Source organism: Dasypus novemcinctus, chromosome 24, assembly GCF_030445035.2.
Source record: "Dasypus novemcinctus isolate mDasNov1 chromosome 24, mDasNov1.1.hap2, whole genome shotgun sequence".
Taxonomy (NCBI): domain Eukaryota; kingdom Metazoa; phylum Chordata; class Mammalia; order Cingulata; family Dasypodidae; genus Dasypus; species Dasypus novemcinctus.
Window position 1 is genome coordinate 47279345 of NC_080696.1, and position 12208 is coordinate 47291552.

At 49.8% G+C, this 12208-nt stretch overlaps 1 protein-coding gene across 1 annotated transcript in view; it reads left to right on the forward strand.

Annotated features, from left to right (window-relative positions):
- The window catches only part of MYBL2 (MYB proto-oncogene like 2), a 31966-nt gene continuing 19758 nt past the window's right edge, over positions 1-12208 (forward strand). Inside the window, exons 1-5 of the mRNA XM_058287124.2 lie at positions 1-239; positions 4438-4531; positions 7763-7834; positions 8619-8711; positions 10128-10348. Coding sequence (XP_058143107.1) covers positions 220-239; positions 4438-4531; positions 7763-7834; positions 8619-8711; positions 10128-10348 — 500 coding nt within the window. The 5' untranslated portion in view covers positions 1-219. The remainder of the gene's footprint in view (positions 240-4437; positions 4532-7762; positions 7835-8618; positions 8712-10127; positions 10349-12208) is intronic.

A 12208-nucleotide genomic window follows, 5' to 3' on the forward strand; every position in this document is an offset into this window, starting at 1 on the left:
TGGCGCGAGATAGGAAAGTGCTTCTGTGCGCGCCGGCGGCACGGCAGCCCCCATGAGCGGGCGGTGGGACCTGCGGCCACACTGACGGCGCCGAGCCCGCCCGGGGGCCCGGAGCAGCCGGAGCAGCCCGCGTCCTGGCCCCGGCCTCGGCCCGGCTCCCGCGCTGGCTGCGGGCTCAGCCGGCGGGCGGCCGGACGCAGCGCGGCCCGGGCCGGGGGAATGTCTCGGCGGTCGCGCTGGTGAGCGGAGCAGGGCGGTGGGCTGAGGGTCCCCCTCCCCTCCCCCCACCTCCACCCACGCCTTCGCCGTGGCCCCTGGGTGGGGGGAGGGGGTTCCGCGGGAAGTGCTGCCTCCTGGGCGGCCAGAGGCTGGGGCGCGCGCTAAGCCGGGGGGCTTTTGGGGGCCCCTCATTCCGCTCTTCGGGCCTGCTTGGTCTCGGAGTTGGGGCGGGCGGGTCTCCTGGGACCCGGGCCAGGCCCTGCATGATGTCATTTTGTCTCCCGCCTAATTGTGGTGTGGGGGTGGGACGGCCTTTACAGGGGAGGGAGGCGACCCCTGGAGAGGGAAAGTGACCCTCCAAGTCACAGCGGGTGGAGGCTAAAGCCTGGAAAGCACTTGTTCAAAACTAAGTTATAGTGCAAATTTACGGGTAGACTTTTCTCCTTAACATTCGGGTAAGGAGAGCACCCCACGACCTCTTCCGCAGTCTAAGAAGGGTGCTGGCAGGGGGCTCTTTTGTCTCCTCCACCTGGCCTCCGGCCCGGATGGCCTTAGTTTCAGAGACCGTTCTTCCTGTCCCACACGAGAGTTTTGGCTTCTGGGGTTGAAGGTGAGGGGAAGAGAGACTGATGTGTATCAAGACCGCTTTGGGCCAGCATCCCCTGGGGTAAAGGCAGGAACTGCCATCTCTGTTCTACTTATTCCCCAGAGAACAATTGGCAGAGCCCAGCTTGGAGCCAGGTCAGTGGGCTCCAGATCCCTTTGTCACACTTGTGTGCCTGGGCCTGAGCTCTGGGCTTGTTGGCAGTCTGGGAGTCATGGAGGACAGTGGTGTTCTTCCCAATTCCCTCCCTGGATCCATTCAGCACAGATGACGGTAGGCTCTCTTCAGATGATGGTGTTTACCTTCTCGTTCTGAGGATATAGACCTGTAAAGCCCTCAGAGCTAGCTTTCCCAAGAGTGCCTCTCAGCAGGGAAGTCTGATCCCTGGGCAGTGGCAGAGTTGCTGGCTCAGAAACTGTCCTCCTCAGCCACAATTTCCTAGGGCAGTCCCAATTCTCAGGAGTAGTTTTCTGGTTCCCGTAAGTACTGGGGCACTTGTCAGATCCTGCTTTATTTTGGGTTCAGGAAGTGTTACGCCAAGGAATGACTGTCCCCAGATGGCCCCCAGGTTATCCACAGTTTGTTTTTTTTTTTTAAGACTTATTTTTTCTTTATTTCTCTCCCCTCCCCGCCCCCTCCCAGCCCCAGTTGTCTGCTTTCTGTGTCCATTCGCTGTGTCTTCTTCTGTGTCTGCTTATATTCTTGTCAGCTGCAAAAGAATCTGTTTCTCTTTTTTTGTGTGTGTATCATCTTGCTACTTCAGCTCTCCCTGTGTGCGGTGCTACTCCTGGGCAGGCTGCGCTTTTTTCGTACTGGGCTGTTCTCTTTATGGGACGGACTCCTTGCGCGTGGGGCTCCCCTACGCGGGGGGATACCCCTGCGTGGCACGGCATTCCTTGCGTGCATCATCACTGTCTGTGGCTGTCTCAATACACGGGTCCGGAGGCCCTGGGTTTGAACCCTGGACCTCCCATGTGGTAGGCAGATTCTATATCTGTTGAGCCAAATCCACTTCCCCAGGTTATCCACTGTTGATCTCCCCTGGAGCTTAGTGAAGGAACCCCCTCCTGTTTGAGGGATGGGTCTCAGACCCTAATACCCCCACCACTTTATCTGGTTTCTTGGTCATTAGCTGTAACTCTGCCCCGGTGTCCTAGTTCCTGCTTAGCCTCTGACTTACCCTGACCCTGGAACAGAGTTCTGCACATCGAAGAGCAAAAGAAAGGATATGTTAGACTGAAATGGCAAGTGGCTTAACACCATGAACCTCAATTTCCACATCTGTTAAATGGGAATAATGACAACGTGTATGAAGGGGACAGCCAGTACCATGTAAGTGATAGAAGTATATTATCTCCTGGAATTCTACTTCCCAGCCATCTGAGATGCTGTCCCATTAACAGAGCATTGAAGCACCCAAGTGTTCACCCAGACATCTTTCATCCCTGAAGGAACATTTGCTGAGCTTCTCTTAGGAGCCCCATCTTGTGCTGGGTGCTGGGGGAGCAGAGATGGTTTATTTCAACTAGGAGTCTGGGGCAGCTGATTATAAAGCCAGTTTCATTTTGCTTTGCTTTCTTTTTGTCTGCTATGGGCACTCTTTTATTTACATGCAATGTGACCATAGTGGTTTGAACTGTGCTTATCCAAATCCAAATGTGCTTTAGTTTTGAAATCTAAGCAGGATACATGTTCCATTGATTGCTATGGGCTGACTTTCACTTACAATAAATGTGATCATTTTGCTTTTAACATCATGTATATTTTCTGCCTACTTTGCAATGGTGGGTGGGCCCATGTAGTGGGGTGCAAATGATGGGACAAAGCTGATGTAGTTAGGGAAGTTTGCTTCCTCTCCTATTTCTGAAAATTTTACTCGAGCATTTCTTATCAGCTAGTAGACAGCAGCTCTGCACATTTATTCATTCACTTGTGTATCTAGCCATTCCCTGAGCAAACAGTTATTAAGGCTTCCAGTGCCACCCCTCATCGTGGCCCTGCGGATCCAGAGGTGGAGCCTACCAATGATGGTTGTCAAGGACACAAGACAGCTGCAGTATAAGGGCCTACATTCTGAGCTAGGGAGGATTTCCACATGCTGTGGAGTGACTCTAGAAAGTGATGCTGAGTTTTGGAAAAGAAGAAAAAAAGAATGTGGACCTGAAAGGAAGCTTTCTTCCTTCCTTTAAGCACAAGGCCTGTGTTTACCCTGGCCATAGGGAGATATCTTGGCTTTTCTCAGTTTTATCAATGCCTGAGTTAAGAATATATCTAAGGGGAGTGTATGTGGCTCAAGCAGTTGGGTACCCGCCTTCCACATGGGAGCTCCTGGGTTTGGTTCCTGGTATCTGCTAAAGAAAATGAGCAAAAAATACTAAAAACCATTGAATTGTAACACTTAAAATGTGTGAATTACAAGGTTTGTGAACTATATGTCAATAAAATTAAATTTAAAAAAAGAATATACCTCAAAGAGGTGATGTGATGTCGGTCCCTGCTGCCTGGAGTTGGGAGGTTACACGCCTCCTATGCACACCTGATATCCCTGGAGATGGATGGTGTGATCTCCATTTTCCCAACTATAAACCTGATAATTAGGAGCGATTTGGAAAATTACCTGTTATAGAATTTAAAAATCCATAACTCTCTGACTTTCCATAAACTATGCCTGCGTGTAGGATTGAAAGGGGGTATGCAAAAATGGAAATAGTTACTGAGATAATGTAATGTATTTTCCCTAGAGAATTACTATTTTCTTAAAATCCTGTTAAAATCCCAGTGTTAATGATTTTTTAAAAAAAGATTTTATCTTATTTATTTCTCTCCCTTTCCCCCCCCCCCAGTTGTCTGTTCTCTGTGTCCATTTGCTGCGTGTTCTTCTTTGTCCGCTTCTGTTGTTGTCAGCGGCACGGGAATCTGTCTCTCTTTGTTGCATCATCTTGTATCAGCTCTCCGTGTGTGTGGCACCATTCCTGGGCAGGCTGAACTTTCTTTCACACTGGTGGCTCTCCTTACGGGGCGCACTCCTTGCACGTGGGGCTCCCCTATGCGGGGGGGCACCCCTGTGTGGCACAGCACTCCTTGCGTGCACCAGCACTGCGCATGGGCCAGCTCCACACGGGTCAAGGAGGCCCGGGGTTTGAACCACAGACCTCCCATGTGGTAGACAGACACCCTATCCATTGGGCCAAGTCCACTTCCCTGTTAATGATTTCGTACATCATCAGCTTTAATACATACATAATCCGTGCAAAGTAGTGGGTATTCTGAAAGATAAAAAAGTTTGTTATAGCAAAAAGAAAATATTGAGTGGGAATCTGGTTTTGGGTATCAATATTAACATTCTTGGTGAAACCTTTAAATTTTTTGGATACCTTTTGAAATCATTAGGATTTTTAAGAAGAAAGGAAATAGCCTATAACACCATTTCATTAAAATTAAAAATAAAAAAAGTAGGGTAGAAGTACCTACATTTTCAAAGCAGAGAGGAGTAAAAGCCTGTCTCCCCCAAACCTTCCCTTAGAATTGACAGGTCACTGCCAACACAGTGTCCATCCATCAGGTGGCAGTATGTGGAGATACATGCTCTTTACTTTAAGTTGCTCTTTCCACAGCGAGGAGCTGGATGAGCTGCACTACCAGGACACAGATTCAGATGTGCCAGAGCAGCGGGACAGCAAGTGGAAGGTCAAGTGGACCCACGAGGAGGTGAGTGCTGCTGCAGCTTCGGGGGATGATGGCAGCTGAGGGGCTGGATGAGAGCTGAGCCTTGCATGTCCAGCTGATGCCCTGACTGGTGGATGAAGAGGAGAGGGTGAAAGAAGCTGAGGGATCCTCTAGTTCTCCCACATGCCTCTGCTCAGAGAGTTCTTGGGGACTCTCAGTTCTGAGGACCCTCAGGAGGATGTGGTCCTTTGACCTCAGGGACAGCAGTCGCTGTTGTGTCTTCTGAGATGCTGGCCTGTATCTGTGTCATGGATGTTGATTATGCTACTAGTTTGCAGACCACCCCCCCATACACACACTTTTTCTTATTGTATTGGATCTTTTGCCATGAAACTCTGAACAGAGTTTCTTCTGGCCACATCTTTTTTGTTTGTTTTAATCAGTTTTGTTGACGTGTAACCTATATGCAATCAAAGGCAGCCATTTCTAGTGAATGGTTTGATCAATTTTGACAGACGCCTGTATCTGTGTAATCACCATTCTGATTATCCCAAAAAGTTCTCGTCACTCTTTGCTGGCCCAGCCCCAGGCAAGTGCTGATTCAATCAGTTCAGGGGACCCATGTGGCTCAGTGGTTGAGTGCCGGCCTCCCACATCTGAGGTCCAGGGTTCAATCCCCAGCCCCCGTACCAAAAAAAAAAAAAGAGAGAGATTTAAAAAAAAAAATTTCTCAGTTCAGTTAGTTTTGCCTGTTCTTGAACATTCTATAAATGAAATCATATAGCTGTGCTCTTTTGGATTTGCCTTCCTTTGTTGAGCCTAACTCTAGTGTGATTCAGTGATTTGTTCATGTTTATTGCTGAGTAGTTGTCCATTGTTTGGGCATAAAACAATATTTCACTTATTTTTTTGTTTTCCTTTTTTTTAGGAGGTACCGGAGATTGAATCCCGGACCTTGAACAGGGGAGGCAGTCACTCAACGACTGAGCTACATCCACTCCCATATTTCACTTGTTGTTAGACATTTGGGCTATTTCCAGTTTTGGGCTGTTGTGGATAGAGCTGCTTAAAGATTCTGTACATGTCTTTTTGTGGATATGTTTTCATTTGTCTTAGGAAGATAGTTTGGTATGGTAATGAAGTAGGTATGTTTTTTATAGAAACTGCCAGACCATTTTGCAAATTGGTTATAAAATTTTATACTCCTACTGGCCTCATCTTTTTATTTTACTTCCGTTTTTGTAGTTTTAGGTCTAGCAAAAAAAAAATTACTGCACTGAGTTGCAAAATCCTGTTAAATCTTGAAAGATGTTTCTTCAGAGAAGTGCTAAGCAAACCTTTCCTGTTTATCCCTCTGTGGATCAGGGATTATATTCAGCCCTGGGGGCTTAGAAAAATAAGACCAGGTTTCTACCCCAGAGCAGCTCTGCCTGGGATGGAGAGAGAAGATTGTCCATAGCCATGAAAAGTGCTGTAGTCATTCTCAGGGTGGCAGGACCCCACGGGGGCAGGGACATGTGTGTTAGTCTCACCGTTGTACCCCGCTGCCTTACACTAAGTAGGCTGCTGGCACCAACAATTGTTGAATGAAAGGCTATCAAAATACATTTAGAGATTCCTGTTGTCTGAGGAGGTTAGAGAAAGGTTCATAGAGAAAGTGTCTTTTGAGCTACAGATAGAAATTTGAAAAGTCAGCAGTGAGGGGAAACAGCAAAATGTTCTTGAGGGGGAAGAGTGGTAGATAAAGGTGAAAAGAATGATAGTGGTAGATGAAGTTGAAGGGCCTTGAACGTTGTAACATTGTTCAGCTGGCAGTGGGGAGCCATAGATTTTTTTTTTAAGCTAGGGAGTGACATGAATATAACAGGGCTTCAGGGAAGCGAATCTTGTATGTGCAGGATGATAAGTAATGGGGGCAGCCTGGGACTGAAAGATCAGTGTGAGAGGTAGGCAAGGTGCTGCACCTGCTAGGCAGGAGGTGGTGGCCATGGAGAGAATACGGAGAAAGCTTAGGGCAGTGCAGGGATGGAATTGACAGGTGGAGGAGGCCCATGGATATGGGAGGAGCTAGAGATTGGAAACTGTGAAATGTCCATGCCAGGTGTCAGGAAGGATGGTGGTGCTGGAAATGGACATGGGCACACGGGAAGAAGAGCTGGTGTGAGCCCGGCCAGGGTTGGCATGGAGGGGTGCTGGGGATTGGCCGCCCGTCAGTGGGTATGTGGTTGCAGGCTGGCTCAGCTGAAGGATTTGTGAGGACTTTGCCCAGCCTGTGCTAGGCTAGGGCCAAGCTGCAAATGAGGGCCAGGATTCCTATGGTGGACACATGGTGTGTGTGTATGTGTATTTTTAAATCAATCTGATTGCAGTATGCTTTATGTACAATCAGAGACAACCACTTAAAGTACAAGTTGATGAATTTTGACAGATACCTGAAACATTCTTTGTGCCCCTTTGCTATCCATCCTCTGTTCCTGGCTTTGGACAACCACTGATGGGCTTTTGTTCTTTAGATTAGTTTGTATTTTCTAGAATTTCAAATGCATGGAATCATATGGTATGTACTCTTAGGTCTGACTTCTTTCACTCACTATGATTTTGAAAGGTCTCATGGTGTTGTATGAATCAGCAGTTCATTTTCAGAAGATTTTAATAGGTACTGTTTCGCCTTTTAACAGCTCTTGATTCTGCCGTGTCTCCCTTGTTCTGAATCCCTGTCATCTCTGGCCTGGGGGATCCGTGCTGGCCCCCGTCATACACTCTGCCCTGTTACAACCCCTTTCCCACCCTGCAGCAGCCAGAGTGAACTTCATAGCAGGCACGTTTTCCCTCTAGACCAGTGACTTTACCTGCTCTAGAGGCCCACGTCAGTCCTGTGTATGGCTCGGCCTCTGCCGTTCTCTTCAGACTCCTCTTGCATCCCACTCGCCATTTGCTTCCTGCATTCCAGCTACAGTGGACTTGCTTTGAATCTCAGCTCAGTCATCATTTCCTCAAGGAATCTTTCCTGAATATTATTCAGGTCTCCCTGAATAGGTTGTCACTGTGCACCTCATCATCATGCCCCCACACTGGGTGGCTGTATTTGTGTCGTGTGAGCCTTTGATTGGTGTCTCCCTACCTCTAGACGGTCAGCCCCACGAGGTCGGGGCGGCTGTGCTACCCACTGCTGTGTCTAGTGCCTGGCCCATAGCAGGTGCTCTCCTCAAGGCTGAGTGGAGAGGGCTCCGTCGCCAGCAGCAGCAGGGCTTTCTTTCTTTCCGGTGTTGGCAGGATGAGCAGCTGAGGGCCCTGGTCAGGCAGTTTGGACAACAAGACTGGAAGTTCCTGGCCAGCCACTTTCCTGTGAGTATGACCCTTCTGTGGCCCCTCCCCTAGGAGCAGGGCTTCTGGGCTCTGAGTGACCAGACCATGTGCCTTGGACAAACTCTGCCAAGGAGAAGAAAAGGGGAGTTTCTTACCAAGCTTGGCACTCTGCCCCTCTCCCTCCCCTCCCCCCAAAACAAACAAACAAACCACAACACCTTCCTTAGAACCTTCTGTTCTAAACCGGAATTTGAGGTACCCTGACAGAACCTCGTCATGCCTGGTGGTCTATAAGCTCTGTGCCATTTGAAGCATGCAATCAAATTTGCATTTCTTTCTATAAGTCAGGAGTGACTTAGTTGGTTTTCATTTTCTCAACGATGAGACTGAAACCGAGGGGAAATGATACTTTGGCAGGCTTCACAGTGAAGCCTCTGTAGAGCTGGGTGGTGACCCCATATCTGGGCACTTAGAGCCTGTTCTAGAAGAGTCGAGGATCCCTGACTTGCCTTCCACGGTTTTTAAGGGGAGTTCAGGGCTCATGATGGCAGCCCCCTTGTGCTAGGATGGTGGGAGGTGGTTTCCCACAGGTGGCTGAGTTTGCCAGGTTCCATCCTTCCAGACCATCTTTTAGCAGAGGGGAATCATTCACATTCTGGCAGGTGTGCCGGCATGTAGTGTGTGATGCTTGTTGGGAACAGGGCACAGCCCACCCGAGTTATGCCCGGCCCCGGGCCATGGTCACCTGAGCCTGGTGCTCAACCAGGCTCTGCAGTTTCCAAGAGCACTCACGGTTTCCTCCGTGTTCTCCTTCTCATCTCAGAACCGCACTGACCAGCAATGCCAGTACCGGTGGCTGAGAGTGTTGAATCCAGATCTTGTCAAGGGGCCATGGACCAAAGAGGAAGACCAAAAGGTAACCACTAGAGCACCGCCTCACATGCAGTACAATCCAGAGTAGGCCTTTACCCACCTGGTGGTTGACAGGCTGCCCTTCTGTGTTGGCGGAAGTGGAAAGCTGCGTGTTGAGGCATCCTGCTTGTCTGGACATTCCACAGTGCCTCGGCTTTAGCACGGGGTCCTACATCTCAGGGTGTCTCCAGGCCTCACCACTCTAGCTGAGGGCTCTTGGGCAAATTCCCCAGCTTCCCTTTCCTCCTCTGTAAGATGGGAACAGGCGTGTTACGTGCCTTGAAGAGCTATTGCAAGGGTTCGACAAGATGCTGCATGCGAAGCAGTTTGCACAGTGCCTGACTTGTGCTAAGCACTCAGCAGACGGTAGCTATCAGAATCATTTATTATTATAATTCTTACACTATGTCATGCTCTTCACGGCACAAAGCCTCACCTGTCTTTTTATGTTTTGGAGCCCTGTGGCAATCTGGTGAGGTGGGCAGAGGGGAGGTTATTCAGGTTGTTCACGCTGCTTGATCGGGGGGAAACCAGGGTTCCAAGTGGGTCGGGGATGCCCTGAGTTAGGAGGTGTCGGCAGCCTGACCCTGCACTACCTTTTGGCATTTCCTCTCCCTCGGTGGCTTCTCCCGGATGTCTGTTCAGAGGAGACTTTTCCTCTGTGGCAAGCTCAGCTGAGGCAAGTGAAGGAGGGGAAGAGAAGTAGATATTTTTTAATTAGTTCTAAAATCCTCTTATAATTTTATTAAATCAAAGGAATGTGAGCTTGCTATAAGGATTCAAGCCATGCTGACATGAAGCGTAAAGTATTTCCTCAGTCACCTGCTCTTGCCCCAAGTGTCTACCCTGGGTTTAGTCAGACCTGCCTGTGAGCATGTGTGTGTCCAGGGTAGAGGGCCTGCCGTGGGCGGCTGCAGACCTTGTCCTCTGAACCGGGGACCGTGGCTCAGGGCTGCATTCTCCTGGTTTCCATAAAGTGCTGGAGGGGCTCACGGCAGCCCCAGACGTGGCTGGGGGTGGGAGGTCTACCCCTGCCTTACTGCCTGGGGTCCTGCTGGGGGAGTGACCTTGGGTACAGTGAATTTGGCCTCCTGTGGGCAGGTCCTCCTCTGCCCTCTGTTCTCTTACTTAGGGTGTCGGGTGCGTGGGACCTTAAAGCAGGGGGTAGGTCTCCAGGTCCTTGGTACTAGATCTCCACTTGAGGAGTCTCCAGCACTCTTGGCTGTGGTTTATTCAAGGCACTGAGTGCCAGAGACCTATAAGATCTCCAGGCAGGTGCCCGGAGCCACACAGTCATCCTCTGAGCGGCATCACCAACGGTGGCTCCCGTGTCACCCAAGGGGTGGGGTCTGCCACAGACACACGGCCGTGGCTGCGGGAGGGGCAGGCCCCGCTGATTTCACAGAGGCTTTTCTCCAAGGTCATCGAGCTAGTCAAGAAGTACGGCACGAAGCAGTGGACACTGATCGCCAAGCACCTGAAGGGCCGGCTGGGGAAGCAGTGCCGTGAGCGCTGGCACAACCACCTCAACCCTGAGGTGAAGAAGTCTTGCTGGACCGAGGAGGAGGACCGCATCATCTGTGAGGCCCACAAGGTGCTGGGCAACCGCTGGGCCGAGATTGCCAAGATGCTGCCAGGGAGGTATGTGCCTGGCGGGGGCGTGGGGGCCAGGCTGTGCAATCAGTGTTCCCAGGAGCTGCAGTCCATGCTCGTGATGGGTGAGAATCCGAGGGGGATCTCCTCTAGTCCCCTAACTCCAGCTCGGCTGCGGAGGCACGTACAGTAGCGGGGAGGGGAGCATCCCCAGGAAAGTCCTGACCCCCGTCAGCCTGGAAGGACAGGTGGTGCCAAGGGAGGCCTCAGGCAGAGATCAGGAGGAGTTGGGTCACCTTCGGAGGTTCCAGGTGGACATAAATTTTGGGGGGACACTATTCAACCCACAGCCCCTTTGGAAATTATTTTGACTTAGAAGTTTTACTTTCTAAGCACTCTATTCTTATTTTATGGTTATAATAGCTTATTTCTCTCTGGATGTTTCTGGAAAACAGTCTCCCATCCCTCCCACTTCACATTGTCCGTTTCCTCTGCTTTTGTTTGTTTTGCTAGTTAGAGGTTCCCTCCAGCGGCCTGCTGGTCTTTGCCTGTCCACCCACATTTAAGCCACTAAAAGTGGTTTGGGAGCCCACGGTGTACAGGCAGGGCTAATCTGCGATGGGTGTCTCTGCAGGGTGCTTGGGCAACCAGCCGGTCTTTTTGGGGAGACTCTAATCATCCTTCCGTGGGACGCTTGCCTCTGGGGTTGTTCACTCTTCCGGGGATGAATGAAACCCTCAGGCTCTTGGCTGAGATGCCTGGGCCTGGCTGTTGGGAGTTCTGGAGCAGGGTGGGGAGAAGGGGGCCAGGGCCTCCCATTCCACATGCAGGCTTTCATTTGTCCCATCTCAGCTCTGTGCTCCAGCCCTGCTCTGTTCATTTGCCTCTTCATTTTTCTGGAGAATAAACCTCTCTTCTGCCCTCGAGGTTGGGGCCAGGATCTGGGGATCTGAACCATTGCTGTTTTCAGCCCCTGCTTCATCGCCCCTGCCCTGGGCCTGGTCCCTCCCTGCCCTCAGCCTCCCAGGCTTCTATGGGGAGTGCTGGAAGACTTGGGTCCATTCCTACCAGAATCTTCTTCTGTTGTCACTTTGGTTTCATTCCCTACTGTTCTGTGTTGGCTCCTTCCCATCTTCTGAAAACTTGTAAAATATCTGTCTGTATCCTGCTGTCTTTTATCCTGTTCTCCTTGTCCTTTTTTTTACCTTGTTTTTTAAATTTTTTAAAAGTTTTAAAACTTAATTGCCTTTTTTTTCCCCAAAGATACATAGATCACAAAAAATATTACATTAAAAAATATAAGCGGTTCACATATACCCCACCCTCCACCCCTCTCCTCCCACATCAACAACTTCTTTCATCATTGTGGCACATTCATTGCATTTGGTGAATACATTTTGGAGCACTGCTGCACCACATGGATTATAGTTTAAATTGTAGTACACACTTTCCCCCAGTACATTCAGTGGATTATGGCAGGATATGTAATGTCCAGCACCTGTCCCTGCAATATCATTTAGGACAACTCCAAGTCCCCAGAATGACCCTATATCACATCTCTTTTTCCCTCTCCCTGCCCTCAGCAACTTGTGGCCACTGTCTCCACAGCAATGATAGTGTCTTCAATTGTTAAAGTTACAACAGTTATATAGTAGAATACCAGTTAAGTCCACTCTAATCCATATTTTATTCTTCCATTCTGTGGACCCTGGGATGGTGATGTCCACTCCACCTCTATATCAAGAGGGGGCTTAGATCCTACATATTGATGGATGGGATTCTCCTGCTTGCAGTTGTAGGCACTCTTGGCTCCCTGGTGTGGTGGTTGACCATCTTCACCTCCCTGTTAGTTGACCTGGGTAATCCAATGAACCAGAGAGTAGGAGTTGCAACTCTGGTGAGTGCCTA